The sequence below is a fragment of the Pseudochaenichthys georgianus genome, chromosome 9, assembly GCF_902827115.2.
Source record: "Pseudochaenichthys georgianus chromosome 9, fPseGeo1.2, whole genome shotgun sequence".
NCBI lineage: Eukaryota > Metazoa > Chordata > Actinopteri > Perciformes > Channichthyidae > Pseudochaenichthys > Pseudochaenichthys georgianus.
Window position 1 is genome coordinate 8,143,790 of NC_047511.1, and position 23,809 is coordinate 8,167,598.

The 23,809-nt window shown below is 41.6% G+C and overlaps 1 protein-coding gene across 1 annotated transcript in view; it reads left to right on the top strand.

Moving 5' to 3' along the window:
• The window catches only part of prdm6 (PR domain containing 6), a 133,153-nt gene that overhangs the window by 17,386 nt on the left and 91,958 nt on the right, over nt 1-23,809 (top strand). The window contains 3 exon segments of the mRNA XM_071204328.1: nt 3,704-3,808; nt 3,811-3,854; nt 4,294-4,452. Of these exon segments, the coding sequence (XP_071060429.1) occupies nt 3,704-3,808; nt 3,811-3,854; nt 4,294-4,452 (308 nt within the window).

The window sequence follows — 23,809 nt, forward strand, 5'->3', positions numbered from 1 at the left end:
GCAATGCACGCCCAATGACGGCACGCCCAATGAGGGCACAGATACATTTGTGCGTGCACGAGATGGAAGGCTGACAGACAGGGCGGCAATCCAATCCGCCCGTCTAAACGGATTGGTTGTACTTTTTACAGTATTACGGGTTACACAGATGACATTTTTTTATGGATTTTTGTCAAAGCACTTCAGATATTCATTGCTATCGGATGTTAAGAGCATTCCATGGAATATAACAAAAGTGTATCTCGAGCCGGTTTCTGAAACTTACCTACCCCACCTTTAAGTTTCATTCACACGATACCTGATTATCTCTTTGCTCAACGCATATTTTGGGGCAGAGCCTTGCACTGAAAAAAGCTAGTTGGCTGGCTCTAGCTTGCGCCACTTCATACAGCTGTCATTTGATTGATTGTGCCTCGAAAAGTCAGTAGTAATCAAGATAAAAGTTTAAATAATTTGAACTTTGAGCGCAGCCCTCAATGCCCGATGGTTGCACTTCCGCCTTGACGGACGGCCCTGCTTTCTTCATAGACACACTACAGCAATGCCAATGCAGAGCCGATTTACTGCATGCCATGTGAATGTAGCTTGATATTAACACAACTTAAGTGCGTGCAGCAGGGCCGTATTCATGGAGTCAACATTGGGGGGAACAAAAATTCAATACAAATTTGAATACTAATTTCCTGCCATTCTAAATACATAAAAAAATCACTAACACATTAGATACTTTAAAACCTGTTAAACCCCATGCCCCTGCCCGTGGGGGCAAAACACAACAAACTGTGTCTCAGGCATGGGTGTAGGAAGCATCCTCAATGTGGGGGGACAATTTGACGGGGGGTGGGCGGGAGGGGGACCTAACCTCCTCTAGGGGGGTCCGGGGCATTCTCCCCCGCGAAGATTTTTTTTTTTTAAATGTTGAAGTTAAAAGCATCAATCTGGTGCACTTTGAGAGCAACATTAGGGACTAAATCTATGGATACATCTCAACAACACCCATGTGAAACAGAACTGAACAGATTTACTTTTTCTTTATGCATATTTTCACAACTCACTCCCTTTTTAAACTGTAGTATGAGTTGGAATGATTTCATACCTGTTATTCTGTTATTCTCTTATTTTGTATAATTATAATGATCATATAAAGGTGTGCCTTGGAAATACTTGTTTTGCATCAATCTTGATACAGGGTACTTATTATATGTTATAGTTTGGATTCCTAAAGCTTTTAGTCTACTATCCCATCATTCAAGGGTGGTTTTCACAATAAGTAATGGTTTATTTTTTGCACGGACACTATCATTTACATTTTTTTACTATGTTCAATCTGAATTTACTTAAAAAACATCTATATTGATATCTATATTATATACTGACACTAGCCCGCCAAACCCTGGCTAACAACTGAAACCAGCTAGCCCACAGCTAGTTAGCTACTATTCCTGAAAAGTTCGGTTCAGAACTACAAGTTACTTACACAAAGAAGCTAAACCGGAGGGTTCATTAACATTACCATTACAAAATAAAATGTGATGTCCCCCCCCCAATGTATATGGTGAATACGGCCCTGGCGTGCAGTAAGTTATATTGGAGTCAAAACATGGTTAGCCTGGCTTAGCATAACGTTTGGAGAAAGATGAAAACAGCTAACCTAAGTTAAAAATGAGCACTTCTTATCCTCTCTTATCAACATCCCAGGGGCCCTATTATGCTTTCTGGGAGTTTCCTTTTCCTTTAGTGTGTTATATAGGTTTTTGTGCATTTAAGTGGTCTGCAAAGGCTAAAATCTCAAAGTTCCCTCCAGAGGGAGTTTCTCCTCCACACACTGAAACACCTCCATTGGACGTCTTTGTTTACTTCTGTAACATAGTGACATCACTATGTAACACTTTTGTTTCTATTGGCTAGCACTCCAGTACATTGCACATAATAGGCTAAGTGGCGGGACAACTCTGAGCAGTTGACTACTAACAACAGAGCCGGCCAGCTGACCAATCAGAGCAGACTGGGCTCTGGTTTCAGACAGAGGGGGAAAAGAGGTGCTGCAGCACAGGCAGGATGAGAAAAATAAGAGCTTTTTGAACATCAAAGCAGAAAGCACGGAGAACCTGAAAATGAGCATAACAATGTGAACAACAACTGAAATATAACAATGGCAGTTTATCGTTTCAGGGTAAGTGTATGAACTACTTTATGCCAAACAACAGGGAGGGGCAGTCAAGTCTTTCCAAATGTTGACTATTCTTCTTATATATATATATATATATATATATATATATATTGTATAAATATAATATGTTGGGATTTCTACCCTTAAATATGATCTCTCTTAGTTTCTCAAGACAGAAACATTTCTTGCATTTAATATCTAGTCAAATAAACACTGTTTCTTCACACAGCTGTTAAGCACAGGGTGACTCACCGTAACCCATGAAACAGTGTTCTCGTTGGTGAACACTTCCACATAAAGTCAAGGGTTGAGGAGAACTTCATCTTTTTAACATTTTTCCCATTTACTCAACCGTGAAGCCGTGTCTCATACTGCGGTTTATTAATGACCCTAATGTGGTTTAATTTACTTCAATCCATCATGGTGTCAAAGCAGCCGTCAGTCTCTCAAGCTGCGGATATTCAATTTCAGGAAGAACAGAACATTAACATCCTGTTCCTCTCAGCCTCGCTGCTCTGTGGGAGTTTTTTGTCCAGATAATAATCTCTCATTATGTTGCTACAGTCAATTAACATCCATTACTGTCAGATTGCATCTCTGAGTAAATGTTGACACTCGCTAATTCCCAGCGATACGCGGCTTGCCACATTTAACCTGGAGAAAGAAAACGTGCAGAGCCGAACTGACTTTTTGGGAGAGTTTCAAACACATGCTCTTTCTCCCTCATACCTTGTTCTTCACACAGTGTTTCACTTTAGCAGACAATTGTTTTATTAAACCAAGGGACGAATTAGCATTGAAAATACCGTACTTTTCGGACTATAAAGCGCACCTGCATATAGGCCGCAGCAGCTAAATTGTCCGTCTGTCTTGCTCTCGTTCTGTCTCTCGGTTCCACTTTTACTTTGGCGCGCTACCTGTCTCACTATTTTCCGGCCTCCAGCTTTTCCTGCTGGAGCCCGCCGCTTAAAGGTGGCGGGCGCGGACCGGTCATAGAGCCCATAGAGTTAAAGGTGGTTAATTTTACCTGTAAAATCCATAGATTTAGGAGGTTCCCTAGTGGCCGTTAGCTGTACAAAAAAAATGGGGAAAAAAGTCGCGGCTTATAGTCCGAAAAGTACGGTAGTCTTTTTAAATTGGACTTTTGAAAGTGTTTTATCTTTAAACATACAGTTTGAGCTGCAGTATATTAAAAAAGGCCATAAATAAACTTTTGATTACATATTTAACCCCTTACTCATTTGAACCCTTCTGTTGGTAAATTCAGTCAAAATAATATCTTAATTTAAATGATCCGCTGAGTAAAAAAAAAGCATGTCCCAATAAATTCACTTAAATAAAAAAAAAAAAACACAAAGAGAATATCATAATGTTCACAATTTGCAAAGGTTTTAAAACATGCAAAGTTCAATTAAGGGCCACACACAGTATTTAAGTACAACATGAAATAAAGGGTGTGTATTTAGATCAGCAGTGTGATAATGGTGCGTCTGCTGCTAATACAATGTAACATCCCTCTTGTCTCCTCTGCAGGTTGTGACATGTGTGCAGACAACAGGAACGGCGAGTGTCCGATGCACGGGCCCCTCCACTCTCTGCGGCGCCTCGTCGGCACCAGCAGCAGCACGCCGGCTCCCGTCCGATGCCCGACGTCCCTGATTGGCTCAGAGACCTGCCCAGAGAGGTGACACTTCCTGTTTGTCTGACAAATGCTTTTTACATAGTTTCAAGGTTGCAAAAAACATTGTTTTGCACTGATACATTTTGTGAGCCTGCTTGCATAAGGTGTCTTCTTTGGAAAAAAGAAGAACAATTCAACATATTTGCGCAAAGAGATAGTGATGATCCTAGGGATTCATAAACAAATCTGGTACTGATAGATTACACTTACAGTGATCTATTAAATCTGATTATAAAAATATATATTTGAACTTTGACTTGAAGTGTGAAATTAAAACTTTTTTGTAATATTATGACTTTTATTCAATATAAGGATTCTCTTATTTTATGCGTTTAGACTTTAGGACTGAAGTAGTAGTAAGTTCAATCATTGAATTGAATCAATAACTCAATCAGTCATTTCCATTTGAAGGACTCATTCGACCTGTGTGTTGTGTGTGCAGGTGTGTCTGTGCACCAGTACAGTTCCCGGGCTGGGTTATGGGATCTGCGCGTCTCAGAGGATCCCTCAGGGGACCTGGATCGGCCCCTTCCAGGGAGTCCCACTGCTGCTGGACAAACTGCACTCTGGAGCCGTCAGGAACAGCAGACACCTGTGGGAGGTAGGTCACGTGACTACAGACTGCTGCTGCTTTTACTCTTACATGTTCATTTTATTGTCTATTATCTATGAAAGCATTCAATTCTGTTTCATCAAAAAAGGTTGTCAAAGGTATTCAAATATCGGGTCGGTTCAATCCCCTTTATGTCTGGAATTTCATTAAAACATTTAGCAATTTTTGTTTGTGTGTGCGTGTGTGTGCGTGTGCGCCTGTGGTCAGCGTCGTGTCACCTCTCAGTCCATTGATCAGAGGAGATTGTATTTACATACAGTGGCAGGGGAAAGTCAATGTGGCAGTTATAAACAGCGGCATTAGCATTAGTGAGAGAGAGGGGGAGACAGAGAAAAGGTGGAAGGAGGGGGGGGGGGTGAGGCAGTGAAGGATGCTCGGAGACAGAGAGATGGATGAGTCCCTTGTGGCCGAGCTGGTAAAGGTCAGTCAGACGTCGGTGGAGCGGACATCAGTCTCTCTGCTGTTGACCGCAGCAGGACTTCAGAAAAATGTGGGGGGGGGGGGGTGCTCGAGGGGGTCTGAGGTCAGAGGTTAGCAAGGGTGGGGCATGCAAAGTAATCACGTGCCAAGTCCAGCAGGAGTGAGCAGCGTGGCATGATTTGTGCTTCCAACAGAGAAAGTGTTGAGTTCACTGACAGCAGGATTTTACACCGTTTTGTATTTGATCAGATGCAGACTCTTGAGAGACTTTAGCGGCCACTGGAGAGTAGCTGACTGGGTTCTGTAACGTGACGTATGGTATTGTATTAGACGTGACGTATGGGAAAAGTTGTTTACCTCCAAAGGCTAGTCACTGGCGGGAGCGTTAGCCACTCGCCTCAAATCAGCTTTTATTGGTTATATTTATGTAAGCGCCCGGAGATCCAGATGCATATTTAAAATAATACGAGGTTTAACAAGAAAAGAATGCAAATATTTTAGATAAAACACTCAGAAAATACGTTTTCAACATTTTACAAAAAGGGCAATTCTTTAAATGTTTTACTTTTTGTAATCTTGTGACTTTATTCCTCAACATTTAATTGTTGTCCTCAGAAAAAAGGTTTAAACTGATGTCTCACTCTTAAATACTATTCCTTAGTATTTTGAAACTTGTATTTTTTTTTTTCTTTATTGTTTTTGTTGTCTCGGTTTTCTGTATGAATTCAACTACATTTCCATTCAATTGATATGTATAGATAGAGAGATAGATGGGGAGATAGATAGATAGATGGGGAGATAGATAGATAGATAGATGGAGAGATAGATAGATAGATGGAGAGATAGATAGATAGATAGATAGATAGATGGAGAGATAGATAGATAGATGGAGAGATAGATAGAGAGAACTAGAAAAATCTGAATATGAAGTAAAATAAGAGTAAAGATGCAAATGAATACAAATCCCCATATTATGGTATTTTGAAGCTGAGTAATTAAGAGTCCTTGTCTGGTTCCTGTGTTAGGACCCAACAGAGTGGAGCTGGGGCCCACTGTGGGTTCTCAAACCGGCCTTTGAAGCCCTCTGCCTCGGAGAACTGCTCATCCGATAACCCGGCTCTAACCATCGGCACATTATCGGCTGCCGGGCTAAAACCGGTCATTAGGTCTATTGATGAAGAAGCCTCACACGCAGATCCCATTAAAACTCAGTGTTTGTTAAACTCGCCTATTGACGCCCACCAAAACGGGAAGAGATATTTGTCCTATAGCCAATCAGGGAGCTTGTGTCATGTTGTCTATGGCGTCCAGGAAGGGCCAGTTTTAATTAAGACACTTGCCGTTACGTCTGCGTGCAACAGGGGAGGATTTTCTGCCGCTGCAGTATTTTACAGCTCGACACATTGATCCCCTGCGAGGCAAGACTCGATGTGTGCGATTATGGAGGAATAATTATTTAACTCTCAGGCCCGGAGCTTCACAGCTTCTCTAGTCATGAGAAAGAGATCTAAACATGTTATTATTTTATATCTATCTTATGTTTTGTGATCTTTCACTCTGCACATTTGCAGTTTGTTAATGAATCAGTTAATCAATTGATGGTTAGGGTTCAAATGAAAAGATAAATAATTATATTTCGTACTCTGGTTCCAGTTTCTCTTGTGCGAGGATGTGCTGCTTTTTTCTCTTTTATATCATTGTTCTTTCAACAAAATACCTCATGATATATTGCAGTTTACCTTCGTAAAACAAATTGAACCAAAGAGAGGAATGTTTTTCATACCCTTGTATGGTTAAACAAAATGGAAAGGAAGGAAGTTACTGCAAAAAAAAAAAAAGGACAAGAAGAAAGATGATATTATTTATTTTATACTGTGCTTATCTTATGTTAAATCTGAATCTGCCAAGTAACCTGAAACTGAGTGAGTATTTTGGGCTAAGTGACGTTTATTTTTTTACTTTCTATACTGACACTAAAGTACAAATACACAGTCCTCCTCCGGGTCCTGAATTAATTGTTTAACTTAAAACGGGAAAGAGCATAAGATGAAGTCACGTGTCTAAAAGAAAGCATACATTTGCTTTAGCTAAAGAAAAAGGGGATCAATGTTCAGAAAGAACACCGGAATCTAGAGGGAAGGAAAAAGAAGAATGGAGAAAACTAAAAGCAGAGATAATAAGGGAACTTTCCTTTATTATATTAATGATAGCTCATGACCTTTTTACCTTTCAGTATTTTTATTGTCTTGTAAATTGCAACACGCTTGGATAATGGCCTCAGCTCAGAGGATATTGGATTACAGAATTGACAACTTTTTGATTACCATATTACTTTATTATTAAGTTGACTGCTCCTCACATCTTTGCAACTTCTGTACTGACTGCAAATGATTTGCACTTTCCAATGATTGGTTAGGAAAAATGAAAGCCCCTTCTCCAAACAGAAATCAGCAAGCACACACAATGTTCATTCAATCTAATAATGATCTGTTGAATGATGAATGTTTACAGTAAACAGTTACTCTAGCCATGAGATCAATAAAGTATTTAAAGAAATATAGTATTTTATAGTCGTATTAGAAGAAAGTGGATTTACTGCACTTTGGTCAAATTCAACCTCAAACTTGTATTGTTGTTGACTAGGGTTGGGTATGAAGAACCAGCTTCCAACCAGTTGCGTGTCTCCAAGAAACTGAGATTCTATAAGACACATATGTCTCAATTTTGTATTGGTTCCAATCTTTTGCATATTTCATATTTCTCCCGATTTAAATATGATGAGTATTTTAGAGTCCATAAAAGTTAACAGTTTGGGTACAAATCTGGAGAGCTAACGTGAAATCTTTTGTTACGAAGTATGGTATTATGTTGGTTGGACTTAGTTGTTGTATGATTCAAAAGGAACAGGACTTATAAAAGTCAGCACATTTTTGTTTCGGTAATATTTATCCTTTTTCTGTATTGGAATCTAAACCAAGATTTGATAAGAATTGGTTTTGGATGCTCAATCCTGTTATTGAGTAACATTAAATATTCCCACTTGTCAGATCATACTTGTTGAGGGAAGGGCAAGCTGTTTCCCGAGGATTCAAACTAATGTACTGCCGGGCCAACACCTCGAGGCCTTTCTGATTGAAAAGTATGTGCAGTAAAAACAGGAGAACCGTTGTGAAGTCACAGCTCTGACCTTGTCCTCGGGGGCTTTTTACGGGAGTTTTCTTTTGGACAGATCTGAGACAGCGCGAGTTGTCAGCACTGAGTCAGTGAAAACAGCCCGGAACTTCAGAGCAGCAAAGAAAAGAACCTCAGCTACACAGTTTGAGGCAAAATATTTTGTTAGTGTGGGATGTTGATGAGACTCATGAGGATAAAGCAAATTCCATGCCTGTTGGCATCTCGGCTTTTTACATCTTAAAACTCTATTTTCTTTGTCTGTGTCTTGGAACAGAATCACAGCTTTTGACGTCTTGACTTGGCTGTTGGTCTGTCCGTTGGTGTTTGTCTGAATGTCCATCATTGTATTCCCACTGCATTCCCTGCAGAATTCCCATTGACTTTGTGTTTCAGTGGTTTGTGGTCACACCGTCCAGTAAAGGGTTCTGTAATGTTTTCTTGACTGATGTCATTATTTAATGTTTATGTAACTGTCTACAGTACATTCTGGGTTTTATTAGAGGGTCGTTGACATCATCCGTTTGATTACATAATAACTAGGGGTGTAACGGTACACGTACCCGTACCGAAATTATTCGGTACGGGCCCTTCGGTTCGGTACACGTGTGTACCGAACGAATATAACGTTAAACGTAAAAAATTGAGAACGTGAACAACTTCTTGGAAGTAATCTCAGGTGCTGCGTCGCAGCATTCAGAGTAATTTCCTCACATTGGGCTCATCGCGTCATAGAGCGAGCAAGTCATTTCATTGGATGAGAGGGCATGCTATGAGAGCTGGTCAGAGGGATGCGTTCAAATTTAGTCAGTAATTTGAGGAACTGTCGAAAATTAATGGCGAACGCAGATAAAGTTGAGCTCGAAAATCCCTCCAGCATCATTGAAGTCTCCGGTTTGGGAACATTTTGGTTTCGCAGTTACATACAAGGATGACGGACAAAGACAGGTGGACCGAACCAAAGCTGTTTGTCGGCATTGTTCAACTAACATTGGTTACGCGGCTGGCAATACATCAAACTTGCACACTCTTGAAAAGGCATCACCCGAACGTGAATATAACCGGTACCAAAAGAAAAAAGACTGAAGTGCAAACCCAACTCCCGCTAGCATTTAAGCCTCCACCACTCGCAAAAACTTCAGACCGAGCCAAAGCTATTACAAACGCCAAATATCCTTATGTTGCCATGTGAGCAAAGCGCTACCTGGCTGTATCTGCTACCTCTGTCCCTAGCGAGAGGGTTTTCTCCACAGCAGGAGACATTGCTAGTGCCAGCAGATCTGCCCTTTCGGCAAGCAATGTGGACAAGTTCATTTCTCTTTAAACAACATGAAAATACAATGACAAGCAAGTCCTAATGTCAAGCTGGCTGCTTAGGTACTAGTACAGTACAGTTCAAATACAGATAATTTCAGTTCATCGAAATGCTGCACCTTAATGTTAATTTGATTATATTTTGTATTTATTTGAGTGAATATTCATAGTTTAATAATAATTAAAAACCCAAAACTAATAGTTTATGTTTTGTGAGTACTAGTACAGTAAAGTTCAAATATAGATTATTTCAGTTCATCGAAATGCTGCACCTTAATGTTTATTTTATTATATTTTGTATTTATTTGAGTGAATACATTATTCACAGTTTAATAATAATAAAAAAATATATATATATATGTTTTGTTTTGTGAAAAAAAATTCTGCTGTACCGAAAACGTACCGAACCGAACCGTGACCAAAAAACCGAGGTACGTACCGAACCGAAATGTTTGTGAACCGTTACACCCCTAATAATAACCAATGCTTTTATGTCAAACTGCATGTTTTGGTTTCCTGTTCCTGCTTTGCTTGCAGTGAGGCATTTTAGTTTTTATTGATGGAATTTGGAAATAAAAGCAGTGATGACTACACTGATACAATGCACCAGTTCAGTGGGTTTCATGTTTATCTGAGAACCCTTCAGAGGTTCATGGGGACAGTGAAGAGATTAAAGGGCTGAGTCCTGTCACTGGCTTTCTTTGATGTAGTATATTTAAAAAAAGGTAGCTGTTCTTTTTTCTCAGATAGAACCTTGTAAATGTCTCTGCAAACATTGTTACACAAAATGTGCTGTGCAACATCAATCAATCAATCAATGTTTATTTATATAGCCCAATATCACAAATGTTACATTTGTCTCAGTGGACTTCACAGTGTGTACAGAATATCAGTATGACAATACGACAACCTCTGTCCTTAGACCCTCACATCGTACAAGGAAAAACTTCCAGAGAAAACCCACAGTTTAAAGGGAACATGGGAGAAACCTCAGGGAGAGCAACAGAGGAGGGATCCCTCTCCCAGGACGGACAGACGTGCAATAGATGCCGTGTGTAAATTGAAAAGATAATACATTTGCAACATAGGTAGTCCAGATGTTTGGAAATGCATGTGTGTATAATAGGAAGATGAATCCACGAGGATATCCATCCAGGACCGATGATCCAGGACCACAGCCACGACTCGCGATCCAGGGCTCGCGATCCAGGACACAGGACCGCAGGATCATCCAAGACTCCGGATCCCGGCGTATATAGACACCGAAAAGAAAGACATTTGGGGAAGCTGGGTTAATCGGAACATGAGAGTACACAGGTATAGACAGAGAGAAGGAAGAAGTAAGATGTCCCCCGACAAACTATATCAGCAAAACTAGGGGCTGAATCTAATCAGCCCTAACTATAAGCTTTATCAAAAAGGAAGGTCTTAAGCGCACTCTTAAAAACGGATAGGGTGTCTGCCGCCCGAACACAAACTGGAAGCCGATTCCACAAATGTGGAGCTTGATAAGAAAAGGCTCTGGCTCCCATTGTACTTTTAGAGACTCTAGGAACAACCAACAACCCTGCATTCTTGGAATGCAATGCCCTAATAGGACAGTAGGGTATAATGAGTTATTTAAGGTAAGATGGCGCCTGCCCATTAAGGACTTTGTAGGCGAGAAGAAGAATTTTAAATGATATCCTGTGTTCTATAGGGAGCCAGTGTAAGGCAGCCAGAACAGGAGTGATGTGGTCCCTTTTCCTAACTCTGGTTAGTACACGAGCTGCAGCATTTTGAATCAGCTGAAGCGACTTGACTGACTTCTTGGTACTCCCTGATAATAAGGAGTTACAATAATCCAGCCTTGAAGTAACAAATGCATGGACTAGTTTCTCTGCATCGTTTTGAGGCAAGATATGCCTGATTTTTGCAATGTTACGTAGATGGAAGTAGGCGGTCCTTGAATTTGATTTTATGTGGGCGTTAAAGGATAAATCCTGATCAAATATAACACCAAGATTCCTTACAGTCTCACTGGTGGCAAAATTAATGCCATCCATAGTTAGTATATCCTTAGATAATAAGTACAATAACTTCAGTTTTGGTCGTGTTTAACATCAAAAAGTTTAATGTCATCCACGTTTTTAAGTCCTTGAGGCAGTCTTGAATTTTATTTAGATGATTAATTTCATCAGGCTTGATTGATAAATATAGTTGAGTATCATCCGCATAACAATGAAAGTTTACAGAATGATTCCTTATAATATTGCCTAACGGAAGCATATATAATGTGAACAAAATAGGACAAAATAGAACCCTGTGGCACTCCATGGCTAACTTTGGTTTGCGTGGAAGATTCACCGTTAACAAGTACAAAACTGAGAGCGTTCAGATAGATAGGACCTAAACCAGCCTAAAGCAGTTCCCTGTATGCCAACTAAGTGCTCTAGGCAGGGCGGAGTTCGCTCCGCCGCCTTGTTGACCACAGCGGAGAAACTGTGGTTGTGGGCTTCAGAGATTGTGTTGTCTCTGAGAGCCCTCCACATCCCGGGACTGGAAAACAGGGGGGGCGACCTCATGTCAAGAGGCGGGCCCCTGCCAGGCGAGTGGGTGCTTCACCCGGAGGTGGTGAAGCAGATCTGGGCCCAGTTCGGGAGAGCGGAGGTGGACCTGTTCGCCAGCCACCGCAACAGCCAATGTACCCTGTGGTTTTCCATGGCTAGGCGGGACAATCGTTTGCACACGAGCCATGGCCAAGAAAGCTGCTCTACGCCTTTCCACCGCTGCGCCTCATTCTCCTCCTCCTGGGGAGGGTGAGACGAGAACGTCTGTCACTCATCCTAGTGGCCACTAGGCCACAGGGCGGGGCGCCCTGGTTCGCAGAGGTGACACAGATGATGGTGGGCCAGCTCTGGGCGATTCCTCAGTTCTGGGGGGCGATGTCTCAGGAAGCAGGTGAAATAGGGGCGTTACCCTCTCTGGGCTAACCTCTCCAGGCTTGGCTCTTGAGAGGGACAGGCTGAGACAGGGCGGATTGTCTGACAAAGTTATTCAGACTATCCAGACAGCAAGAGCGGGATCCACCACAGCCTCTTACAGGCCAAAGTGGTTGGGATTCCAGCGATGGTGTGGAGGAGCGGAGTCTAGAGCCCCTATCTTATACGTTGGGCGCTATTCTGTACTACTTACAGTTACTGGTGGACAGGGGGCTTGCTCATTCCACAGTTAAAGTGTATGCAGCAGCCATTTCGTCCTGCCATGAGGGATTTGGCGGCAGGTCAGCCTTCAGTCAGCCGCTTATGTCACGGTTTTTGCAGGGGGTCATGAGACAGCGCACAGTAGTGCACGCCTCCTCCCTGCAATGGGACCTGCCGTTGGTGCTCGAGGCTCTGGTCACAGAACCATTTGAGCCTCTGGAGCTCTCCTCTCTGAAAGCAATGTCATGGAAGACAGTGTTGCTACTTGCCTTGACTTCAGCCAAGAGAGTGTCCGAGCTGACCTCTCTGTCGCTGCACCCAAGTTGCTTGTTGATCCGGGGTGACCGTAGTGGGACAACACTCAGACGGAACCCCTCCTTTGTTCCCAAGAGCCTAAGGAGTTTGTTCAGGTCAAGGGCTATTCAGTTAGGTAGCTTTAATCTTCCACCCCATATTGGGGCCAAGGAGGCCAACTGCACCTCCTCTGCCCGGTGCGTGCACTAGCATGTTATGTGGAGCGCACGGCTGCCTTTAGGCGCACTGAACAGCTGTTTGTGTGCTTTGGAGGTTGTGTGGCCGGTCAAGCTCTGTCCAAGAAACGCCTGGCAGGATGGCTCTGCGAGTGCATTTCACATGCCTACGGACAGGCGGGGAGAGCCTTCCCCACGGGGTCCGTGCACACTCTACACGGGGTATGGCTGTGTCAACAGCCTTATTCAACGGTGTGAGTGTGAAGGACATATGCACAGCGGCGTCTTGGTCTACGCCAGGCCCCTTCATAAGGTTTTATCTCTTGGATATGTCTGGCTCCTTGTCATCATCTGTGCTAGCTGGGGCAACACAGGACTGGTGAGGGGGGGGGGGGGGGGGGGGGGGCTGTGGGTCAGTAGGTATCTGACCCCCCCCTGGACATAATGTTTTCCCATGCTCCTTAGGGACCCGGGGAACATGGTATGCAGTAAGCCCCATGCAGGGCTGGAGACCCTCCCCACATAACCATAGGCAAGCGAGCCTTGCTCTATATTTTCCATGCACACTCTTCACGAGGTAAGCGTGTCTGAGTGTGCTCTACCAGCAGAGTGAGCCAAGTAAGCTGCGGCCCTGACCTCTCCACGGTCACAACCGGAGGAGAAGAAGTTGCGGTGCAGTGGCTGTTAACCAAAAGCCGGTCAGGGGCACTGTGATGGGTCGATGTTGTTGGAAGACAGGGCGTTTATGCATCAGGGCTCCGCCCACTGTACCCATAGAGTCCAGTAGAGGGCGGAGTCTGTGTAAGATATAACGGGGGGTTATGTATTGTAACCCTAGTTATATAAGCACAGGCGGAGCCCTCTACTTGGGGCCCTGTCTGTCCCATGCCACTCGCTGAAGAGGGTGTAGGATGATAGTCAGGAGGCGAGGCCGCCTTATATACGGTGAGCTTGCACGCGCATTCAGTTAGGCCCGCCCCGAGGGGCCGGCTACGTTTATAGATATCTCAGTAGGTGAATGCTTGCATAGTATGGTTGAGAGGTAGTACCCATGGAGTCCAGTAGAGGGCTCCGCCTGTGCTTATATGCCTAGGGTTACAATACGTAACCCCCCGTTTTAAGAAGTTGTGTGATGCATATAAACTGATATGTGTTTCTGCATTATTGGTTGAAAGATTTGAAAGTTAGGTAAGTAAAACAACCAAAGACTAATCTAAACAAATCACTGTTTCAAAAGACACTCAGATAGCGCAAACCTCCGCTAAGGCAATGCCGTATATTGCAATAATAACAAAAGTGACATATAGTCATTGTGTCTGACCAGTAATGAAGGGCCGCTCCTATATGTAATGTTTTTTTTTCCAAGTCTCATGAAAATTGTTCTGGTCGTTTTTTGGTTATCATGGTCTCAGACAAACAAACACAACCGAAAACGTAACTTCCTCAATGGGGGCTGGAAAGGTCTTGTTGGCCATCACAGCTGCCGCAGATATCTTATATTTGAAGTGTTGATGTAAAATCCTCTTTAGCATATGTTAGTTATGTTCATCTAACACTCCTGTAGAACAAAACTCCCAGGAATTCATTTGAGTAGAACATCAGACTGTGGCCACCATAAACCACCAATTACCCACGGCGCTGTTTGGTTAAACCCACTCGGTGAGTCGGGTTAACTCAGTTCATTTGTCCTCTCTGTGTGACATCAGCCTGTCGGCATGGTAACTGCAGGAGGTTCAAGAACAAAGACTAGGAGTTTTCCATCATGACCCTCATGTTAGAATAATACAGCGTGTGCTTGTGAGTTGTACTTTTTTTACAGTGTACCCTCCCCTGTGTCGGTGTCTGCTGAGGTTTCACTTGCTGTGATGAATTAAAGTGCTAACAGTTACACATTCACTTCAGGCCAGAGTTTTAAACCATCTCTTGATCTTCTTCTGTTAGATCACTTAGCTTGAGCATTAATCAATAAAATTACTACTTGAACATACAGAAAAAGGGTCTATCCAAATAAAAGATATACCAAGCTTCATCTTGTTACAAATAGTTGTTGATTGCTTGATTTATGTTCTCTTCTCTTAAATATTAGCTCTGTTTGGTCTAACCTTTTTCGATCATTAATGTTCTATTCTACACCTTCCATATCCTCCTTCCTATAAAGACATGTTTTAGACCTTGAGAGGGTGGAAATTAATGGAAAGTGTGGAGATGATGTACCCATGACTTACAATGACTATAAAGTAGGGCTGTCAAACGATTACAATTTTTAATCAGATTAATCACAGCTTAAAAATTAATTAATCATGATTAATCACCATTCGAACTATGTCCAAAATATGCCATTTATTTATGTATATTGTTGTGGGAATGGAAAGATAAATGAAAGCGGGCGGATATATCCATTTAACATACAGTATCTATGTTTATTATAACATTTTTCTGTATGTCAAAATGAAAGACAACCCACACACCTATCAATCATCAAACCGTGGGGTCTTAATTCATTACGTGTTGATTTCTATCAACGGGGGAGTACTTCAGGAAAGTCGACAGGGGGGGGGGGCTAGTGGAGTACTTCGTGACCACAGAGTGTGAACGTTGTGATCAGCTGTTTTAGCGCAGTTGTCCAGTGAAGGGGGGCGGGGGGGGGAGTCTCCCTCCGCAGCCGGTTGGCGTAGTTGTGGCACAATTCCGTTGTACGGACCGACGTTAACAGCAGCCCTGTCTGTGCACACGGAGACCGACTCTGTCGTCCGGTGATCTAACCGCCTTCTGGAAAAGCTTCACAAGTACGTCGGTACGCAAATGCGCTTTGTGACACAAGTGACGGTACGCATTTCAGATTACGCACATAACCTGCGTACCAGTTATGTGCACCCCTGTACCAGAGCCTTATTATTACTATTATATGGCTCTGCCCTGTACTACAGCAAGAGTATTCTCCGTCGGGACTTCCTGCAACAACACCACGCCGTTATCAAAGATGTTCTATTGAGAAGACGATCACTACGTGACAAAAGTTTTCAAAACCGTGGCTACTGAAATCAATCTTACTAACTGCTGTCTGTGCAATTTACTCCGCGAGTTGGCAGACTTTATTTTGCTTACTTTAACATCATTTCTCATGGTGGGGCTAAGCCATTTCTTGGTATGGGTGTAGCCTACCCCAGCCATACCCTGGCGCTGCCACTGGTGGCACGTACGGGGCGGGCCATTCTGCACATGCGTTAAATGCGTTAACGCAATTAATTCAAAAAATTAATTACCTCCGTTAACGCGATAATTTTGACAGCACTAATATAAAGAAAGAAAAATAACTAATTTGTGATTTGTGACTGAGTTGACCGGGTTTGATCCACTTGGTGAATGTAATTATTGGCAAATCAGGACACTTGTTTCTGAAAATGTGTTGCTGTTTTGCATATTGGACACATCTCACATATTGTCCCTGCTTATAGGCCATAAGGTGAACCCTGTTATCGTTTCATCTCGCTCCACAGAAGTGGAACTAGACAATCTTTAGTTCATAAAAAAGAACGAGTCATGCTTATCCACCAAAAGTTTGTCGCTAAAATTCCTGTCAATTCGTCTAGGCACGTAATTATTGGCTGAACTAGTCCCTTCAAAGCGTAATAATATCTTGGTCAAAAGTAGTGCCACGGTCCGTCACGTGATCGTGCTACACCAATTGGGTAGCTGCATATACCGGTATCAACAAACAGATTTGGAAAAAATGGCGACCGCCATGATTTTCATCGAGTAGCGGGGACGAGGGAAACGCACCAGAAAGTCTCAAAAAGTCAAAATTATCAACACACAACATTGTTACATGCATATTACGTCTGTGAAGCACGGAAAAGGTTGATTATTTTACCAATATCACACTGCAGGTCTTCAACAACATCAACATACTGTAACACCCTCCATGACAGTGGCATTGATTTTGAAGTTACAAATTATCATAACAATAAAATAATAATAATAAAGATAATAAGATATTAGAGAGAGCGATAAGAAGTAAGCTATAGAACATAAGATAAGCAGAAATCGAGAAGAAGAAGGAAAGAAGAATAGATAATAGATAATAGTAGGAGATATATGCGAAAAAGTAATCCGAATAGAGGTAGAGATATATTATATATCTATAATAATAATCTATAATAATAATAATATATATATATATATTATATATATCTATAATAATAATCTCTATATATATATATATATATTATATATATCTATAATAATAATCTATATATATCTATAATAATAATCTATAATAATAATAATAATAATGTAATTCATCAAATTATTATATGATGAATGAGTAAATAAATGAATCAATGGTCATTGGTATAAGTACTGCATTTTATTGATCTAAATTACTTAACGTAACAAGTTAACCTTCTTCTTGGACGCAGCTATGTATGAAATCAAGTCATGTTTATTTTAAGAGTGCATTTAACGTGTACAGGGTAACAATAACAACAAACAGACAGACAGACAAAAAGTCCTCAGTCTAATGGAATAATCCACGAGCTCAGCCAATGAACCTAGCGATGCGAACATGGTAGTCCAGGAATGTTGTTGTCGCTGGAGTTGGCTGATAAACGCTGCTAGCCAATGTTGATTCGATGCTCAACTCTGTTCCCAGATAGTAAAACCTCTCACAAATACCGCGTATATAACGCAAATACCTCGGACTTAGTGATGTATTAAGACATATGACAAAACATGACATAAAACAAGCATACAGCACTGTTTAGAATCCATTTGGTCTGGTTTAGCGTAACCATGTAGGCGGCCATCTTTCACTTCTGTTGACAATATGCAGCTACCCAATTGGTGCAGCACGATCACGTGACGAACCGTGGCTCTACTTTTGACCAAGATATTATTACGCTTTGAAGGGACTAGTTCAGCCAATAATTACGTGCCTAGAAGAATTGACAGGAATTTTAGCGACAAACTTTTTTTGGGTGGATAGGCATGACTCGTTCCACTTCTGTGGAGCGGGATTTCTTTTCTAAAGGACTTTTCGAGGTTCACCTTGCGGCCTATTAAACAAATCTTTCTTTTTCATTTTATGTAAACAATATTCAGAAAAACTACAAAATGTTAAGTATTGTTTTTTTTTTCGGCAAGGCACATTTTTGAATGATGTAAAAATGCAATGTCAAAAAACTGGGTGATTTTTGCCTCATTTCTGCAGGTGGTGGTAACTCAGTCCTGTGCGTGGTGGTTCCTTATTAATGTGGGTGTAGTCACCTCAATCATGTGGATAGTCTTACCTCCTACCCACTCTCTTCAGTCTGCGTACAAATGACACGACTTTACACATTGGAAATGCGTGCAATAGATAGTACGCAGAAGTCCTATTTTGCGTGAATATGATACCAAAACCATTCCCATTGCGATCTGATGCCGAGTTTTGCGTGCATATGATACGCCACGTTTTGTCCGTCGGGTCTTGGTAGACCGGAAGCTGTGTGGTTCATTAAAACATGTTCTTACTCAATACCAATATTGAGTAATATTGTTTTTATTTTAAATCGTATCATGTCAGACTTTTTTTGCCGTGAGGAAAAGAAATAGGGCTCAGAGCTTCAGAATAATGAAATCTGTATTTTTTTAAATCTTTTTTTCCTTCTAATTTGTTATTCTTTTCTGAATAACACACTGTTATTTTCTCAACAATAACACACAATTATCCTTGTTTTTATTTATTCGTTTAATTCTATAATCTTAAAAACAGGGATAATTGTGTGTTATTGTTGAGAAAATAACAGTGTGTTATTCAGAAAGGAATAACAAATTAGAAGGAACAAAAGATAAAAAAAAATACAGATTTCATTATTCTGAGGCTCTGAGCCCTATTTCTTTTACTCACAGACGGCAGAAAAAGTCTGACATTATACGATTTAAAATAAAAACAATAATCGTGGCTTGATATTGAGTAAGAACCGGTAAGAACATGTTTTTATGAACCGCACAGCTTCCGGTCTACCAAGACCCGACGGACAAAACGTGGCGTATCATATACACGCAAAATCGGACTTCTGCGTATCTATTGCACGCATTTCCAATGTGTAAAGTCGTGTCATTCGTACGCAGACTGAAGAGAGTGGGTTGCTTACCTCAGTCCTGCTAGTGTTGGTACCTCAGTCCTGTAGGTAGTGATATCCTAGTCCTGCAGGTGGTGGTCCCTCTGTTCTGTAGGTGTTGGTAGCTCTGTCCTCAAGATGCTGGCACCTGTATCCTGTAGATCAGTGGTTCTCAACTGGTCATGCCTCGGGACCCATTTTTTTCTTTGTCAATATATCGCGACCCGAAATTTTAAACCACTCAAATCTATTAAAGAAAAAATCATGCTGTAATATATACGCTTTTCAGTATACAATATTAATTAAAGTGAAGTACAGTGCATATATCCCTTCACAGAACTAAAGTATGCTTTTAAAAAAGGTTTAATGAGATGATGGAATCAAAGATGAACTGTATAACATAAAAAGGCACACATGCTGAAAATCCAACCGCAGAAAAAAGTCCGGAGGGATTCCCCTCCAGGAGATTTTTAGAAATACTAACATATAAACTACGCATTCTGGTACACTCTGAGAAGAAGATAAATACATCTATTACTACCCGACATTTTAATAATATTGTATGCCATTGTTTGTGTTTCACTTTGTTCTGACAGCTGAACTTGCTGCTCCACACAGAGAGAAGAGTAAAGAGGAGATAGTCTGTGTGAATTACTTTAAATGGTGGGTAAGGGTAGATAGCCCCCATTGTTCTGTGGCCTGTCAAACATCAAACCGGGGGTCATATTTCATTGTGTTCATTTTTATCTGAAGTTGTACTCATGGATGTATAAAGAATAGTTCTACCGCAAAGTTATTCTCCGTGGGGACTTCCGGGGGTTACCTCACTAACACTGGTGATGGTACCTCAGTCCTGTGGTTGGTGGTACCTCTGTCCTGGTGGTGGTTGAACCTCAGTCTTGTTAGTGATGGTACATCTGCCCTCTAGGTGGTTGTATGCCAGACCTGTAGGTGGAAGTGCGTCTGACATGTTGGTGGTGGTACATCAGTCCTTTGGGTGGTGCTACCTACAGTGTGAGAAAGCAGCAGCCCTGCCTTCAGACTGTTGACTCACTCTGAGGTGAATCAGAGTCGGTTGTCCAAATATTATCCATTTCTCTGAACGATTATTACCCTCTGATTTAAGAGTGGGCTCGCTGCTCAGTTCTTTCGAGGTTGCTGTGGAGGTCCAGACTGTTGCTTTTGGGCATGTCGTAGGCGGCGTTGATGGCAGTGATGGCAGCAGGTTTATGAGGCTTACTGCAGAAAACGACAGGTTGTGATTAAGAAAACTGACAGATTTGGTGGACCGAATTCCAGCTTGTCACATACAGGATGAATTAGGAGCAGACTGACTTTATTATGGCTTAATATAGCCCTTCAGTACACATCACAAGACGGCTATGAAGACATACTGTGGTTACCAAAGACTTGACATCAGCTGTATAGAGTGTGTCTGAACAAAGGGGTTTCTCTCTGTCAGGATACTGCAAGGAACAAGGAGGAGGAGGTGGATGAAGGAATAAGAGACAGGAAGAGAAACTACTCTTTAGAGATTGAAGAGGAATACAAAATAGATTACGTTTGTTATTTGGATTTAATTTAAGCAGGTAATGGTGGTTTGAAGAAATGTTAAATGCACACTTGAATTTGTTTTCCACAAGTGATGTCTCATGTTGCGTCTGATGTTTCTGAGTGGTTAAAAGAGTCAGGCTGATGCTAAGACAAGAAGCTAAGTTAAAACAAAACCAATTTAAAAAAAAAAAAAAACAAAAAAAAAAACATGATAGAACAATACTGTGTAAAAGAAAAAATAAATAAACATACACATCCAGGGCCGGTTCTGACCAATTTGCTGCCCTAGGCGAGATTTTGGCCGGCTAGCTTTTATTTATCCTAATACTTATAAAGGAGTGCCTTGGAAATATTTGTTTACATAAATTGTGATCAAAAGTTTGAGAGCCACTGAGATAACTTAGACTAAAGTTAATATCTAAACACACAGAGTCCTTTACCTCACAGATCTTCCCAGTGTGACAGGAGAGGACTCTCCCTCCAGCTTGTTGTAGAGACATCTTCTTATATCCGTTAGCCCAGCTAGCACAAGATGCTAACAACAACAATCCCCGGTACCGGTACACTCACTCACTCACTCACTCACTCTCTCTCTCTCTCTCTCTCTCTCTCTCTCTCTCTCTCTCTCTCTCTCTCTCTCTCTCTCTCTCTCTCTCTCTCTCTCTCCCTCGCTCGCTCGGATGCTCACTCGCACTTTGGCTGTGCGCCCATCGTACAGGGCAAATGAAACGTGTAACCGGGCCAAACATTTTTTTGGCCTAACATCAAGGCCAAAAATTAGGATGAGCGCAAACAGTCAAAAATAGTTTTTTCCCTTCCCAGCGCAGCGCCCACCCAGATCTGGCGCCCTATGCCAACAACCGGCCCTGTACACATCAAAACAATATTTTGATTAATTACATTTGATGTAAATATTTCTTTTTAAAATGCACTAACAATATCAAGCTTTTAATATCTGTGATTCGGCATTCTATAACTCTACCAATGATGTCTGATAAAGGACTGACCATGTTTCTTTTTGTGGAAAGAAAGGTGAAGAGGATTAACATTTATTGTATCATGAATTTGGGAATTACATTTTCTCAAATAATTCTTGAATAATTACTTCTTTTAAAATGTGGCAGTTTTAATAAATACATATAACTCCAATAATAAACTTTAAGAAATAATAAAATATATTTAAAGGTCCCATGTCATGCTTTTCTGGTTATCACCCGTCCCCTTGTGTGTTATGTAGCTTTTTCTGCATGTAAACGGTCTGCAGAGTCACAAACCCTCAAAGTACACCCTGTAGCGAGTACAACTCTAACACAGAAAAGACCTGTCTGTGCTGCCCCAGAACGCCTCGTTGGACATTTTTATTTTTCAATTGTTTTCTTCCTGGTCACAGTGACGTAACGGTCATAATGACGTAACGGCGCCTCACACACACACACTCACTCTGCCTTATATTTTCTCAGCCGCGGCTCTGCGGATTTCCACGGTGTCTGCCTGTCTCGGAGCAGCGAGCCTCACATCGTCCCGCCAACACGGCACCCAGACCCCACGCAGCGTTCTCGTCTGTTTGTCATTACTGGTGTCATTTTCTGGTTGCCAACAAACGCCATTGTAAAACGTAATCACTGATGTTCCGCTGTAACGGTGGTGGACTCATCAGAACAGAGTGGGCGAGCTGACCAATCAGAGCACAGTGGGCTCACAGGGAGGGGGGCAGGAGCTCCAACAAGCCGTTTAGGACAGAGAGTGAATACACATACTATACAGAGATGCTGTTTGAGAAACCAATGTGAGTTTGGAACATTGAACAATGTAAATCTATTCTAGTAGACCTCAACAATGGAATTATGATCAGTAGAAATGGCCATGTCATGGGATCTTTAATAAAAGGGGTTTTCCATGCTTTTCCGCTGAGGAATAATATATATTCAGTTTTTCTGACAGATTTTTCCAGTTTTCTTTCCTATTAAGGCTATTTTCCACTATTTACCATCACCTGCAGGAGGAGGATTCACTAAGATTAAGTGAAAGAGGAAGAGGTGAAGGAGGAAGGATAAGCGGAGGAGTGAGTGGGGAGGAGACATGGTGAGATAAGTTGGTGGAGGAGGAGGAGGCTGATGAAGCGAGCAGATAACAGTAGAATTAGTGGAGTTCCATTGATTAGCTGTAGAACAGAAGCCTACGGGCATTGATCCGCTCTCAGGAACAGTTTAACAGGATTTGGACTGAAAAAGAAAAAGAAGACGACAACACGGTGATGTGTAGAGAAAGCGAAGAAGAGGAACTTGTTCTGATGCTGATGTTCTGCAGACACAGCTGATTGGTTACTGAGCTTCTAATCATCTGAGAGAAACAGGTGATTGGTCCGTTAGTGGTTTAAATTGCAATGATGAGCTGCACTACTATCACTGCTCCTGGTACTAGGATGGGTTCAAAGCAGAGAACACATGTCACTGTGTGTGCCGTGTGCTCTGCATGTGTGACCATTAAAGGGGGGTTCATCTCTAACCCTCCCATTCTAATTCTATGCTATCAAACATCCTATACCTCTACTTACTTCTCACTTTCACTTTTAAAATTAGCTACTGTTTGATGGTAATACAAATTGAAGTGATGTATGTTGTAAGTATGTTGAGCTCTGACATTTAAGTCAAATGCTAAATTGAGACTTTACTAAAACAAATACAAACAAGCTTTTCAAAGAATAACATTTTGCTTCATATTCACTCTCAGATTTGTCTCTTCAAGCATGTACAGTTGCTGTTGAATTCAGACTTTAAATCCCCAAGAGACACATATGTCCACCATTACTTAAAGGCACCACAGAAGCAAGTTGTGTTCAATACACCCTGACATCACTATATTGTCCCGTCGACTAATGAAAAGAACACACACCATAATAAAGTGCTTTAGGTGAGCATTGCCTTGAAGTTGTATCCAGGAGAGGTCAGTGGAACACTATCAAGCTTGGTGTTAAGTTCCTTATCAGGAAAACTGCTCTTAATGTTTTCAGTAATCCAAATAGGGCTCAGGTGGTGTTGAACTCGATTTAAAGAAGCCCTATTATGCTTCTGGACCCCCCCCCCTCATGAGTGTTAAAAAAGGGTAATGTTCATGTAAATGGTCTTCAAGTGCT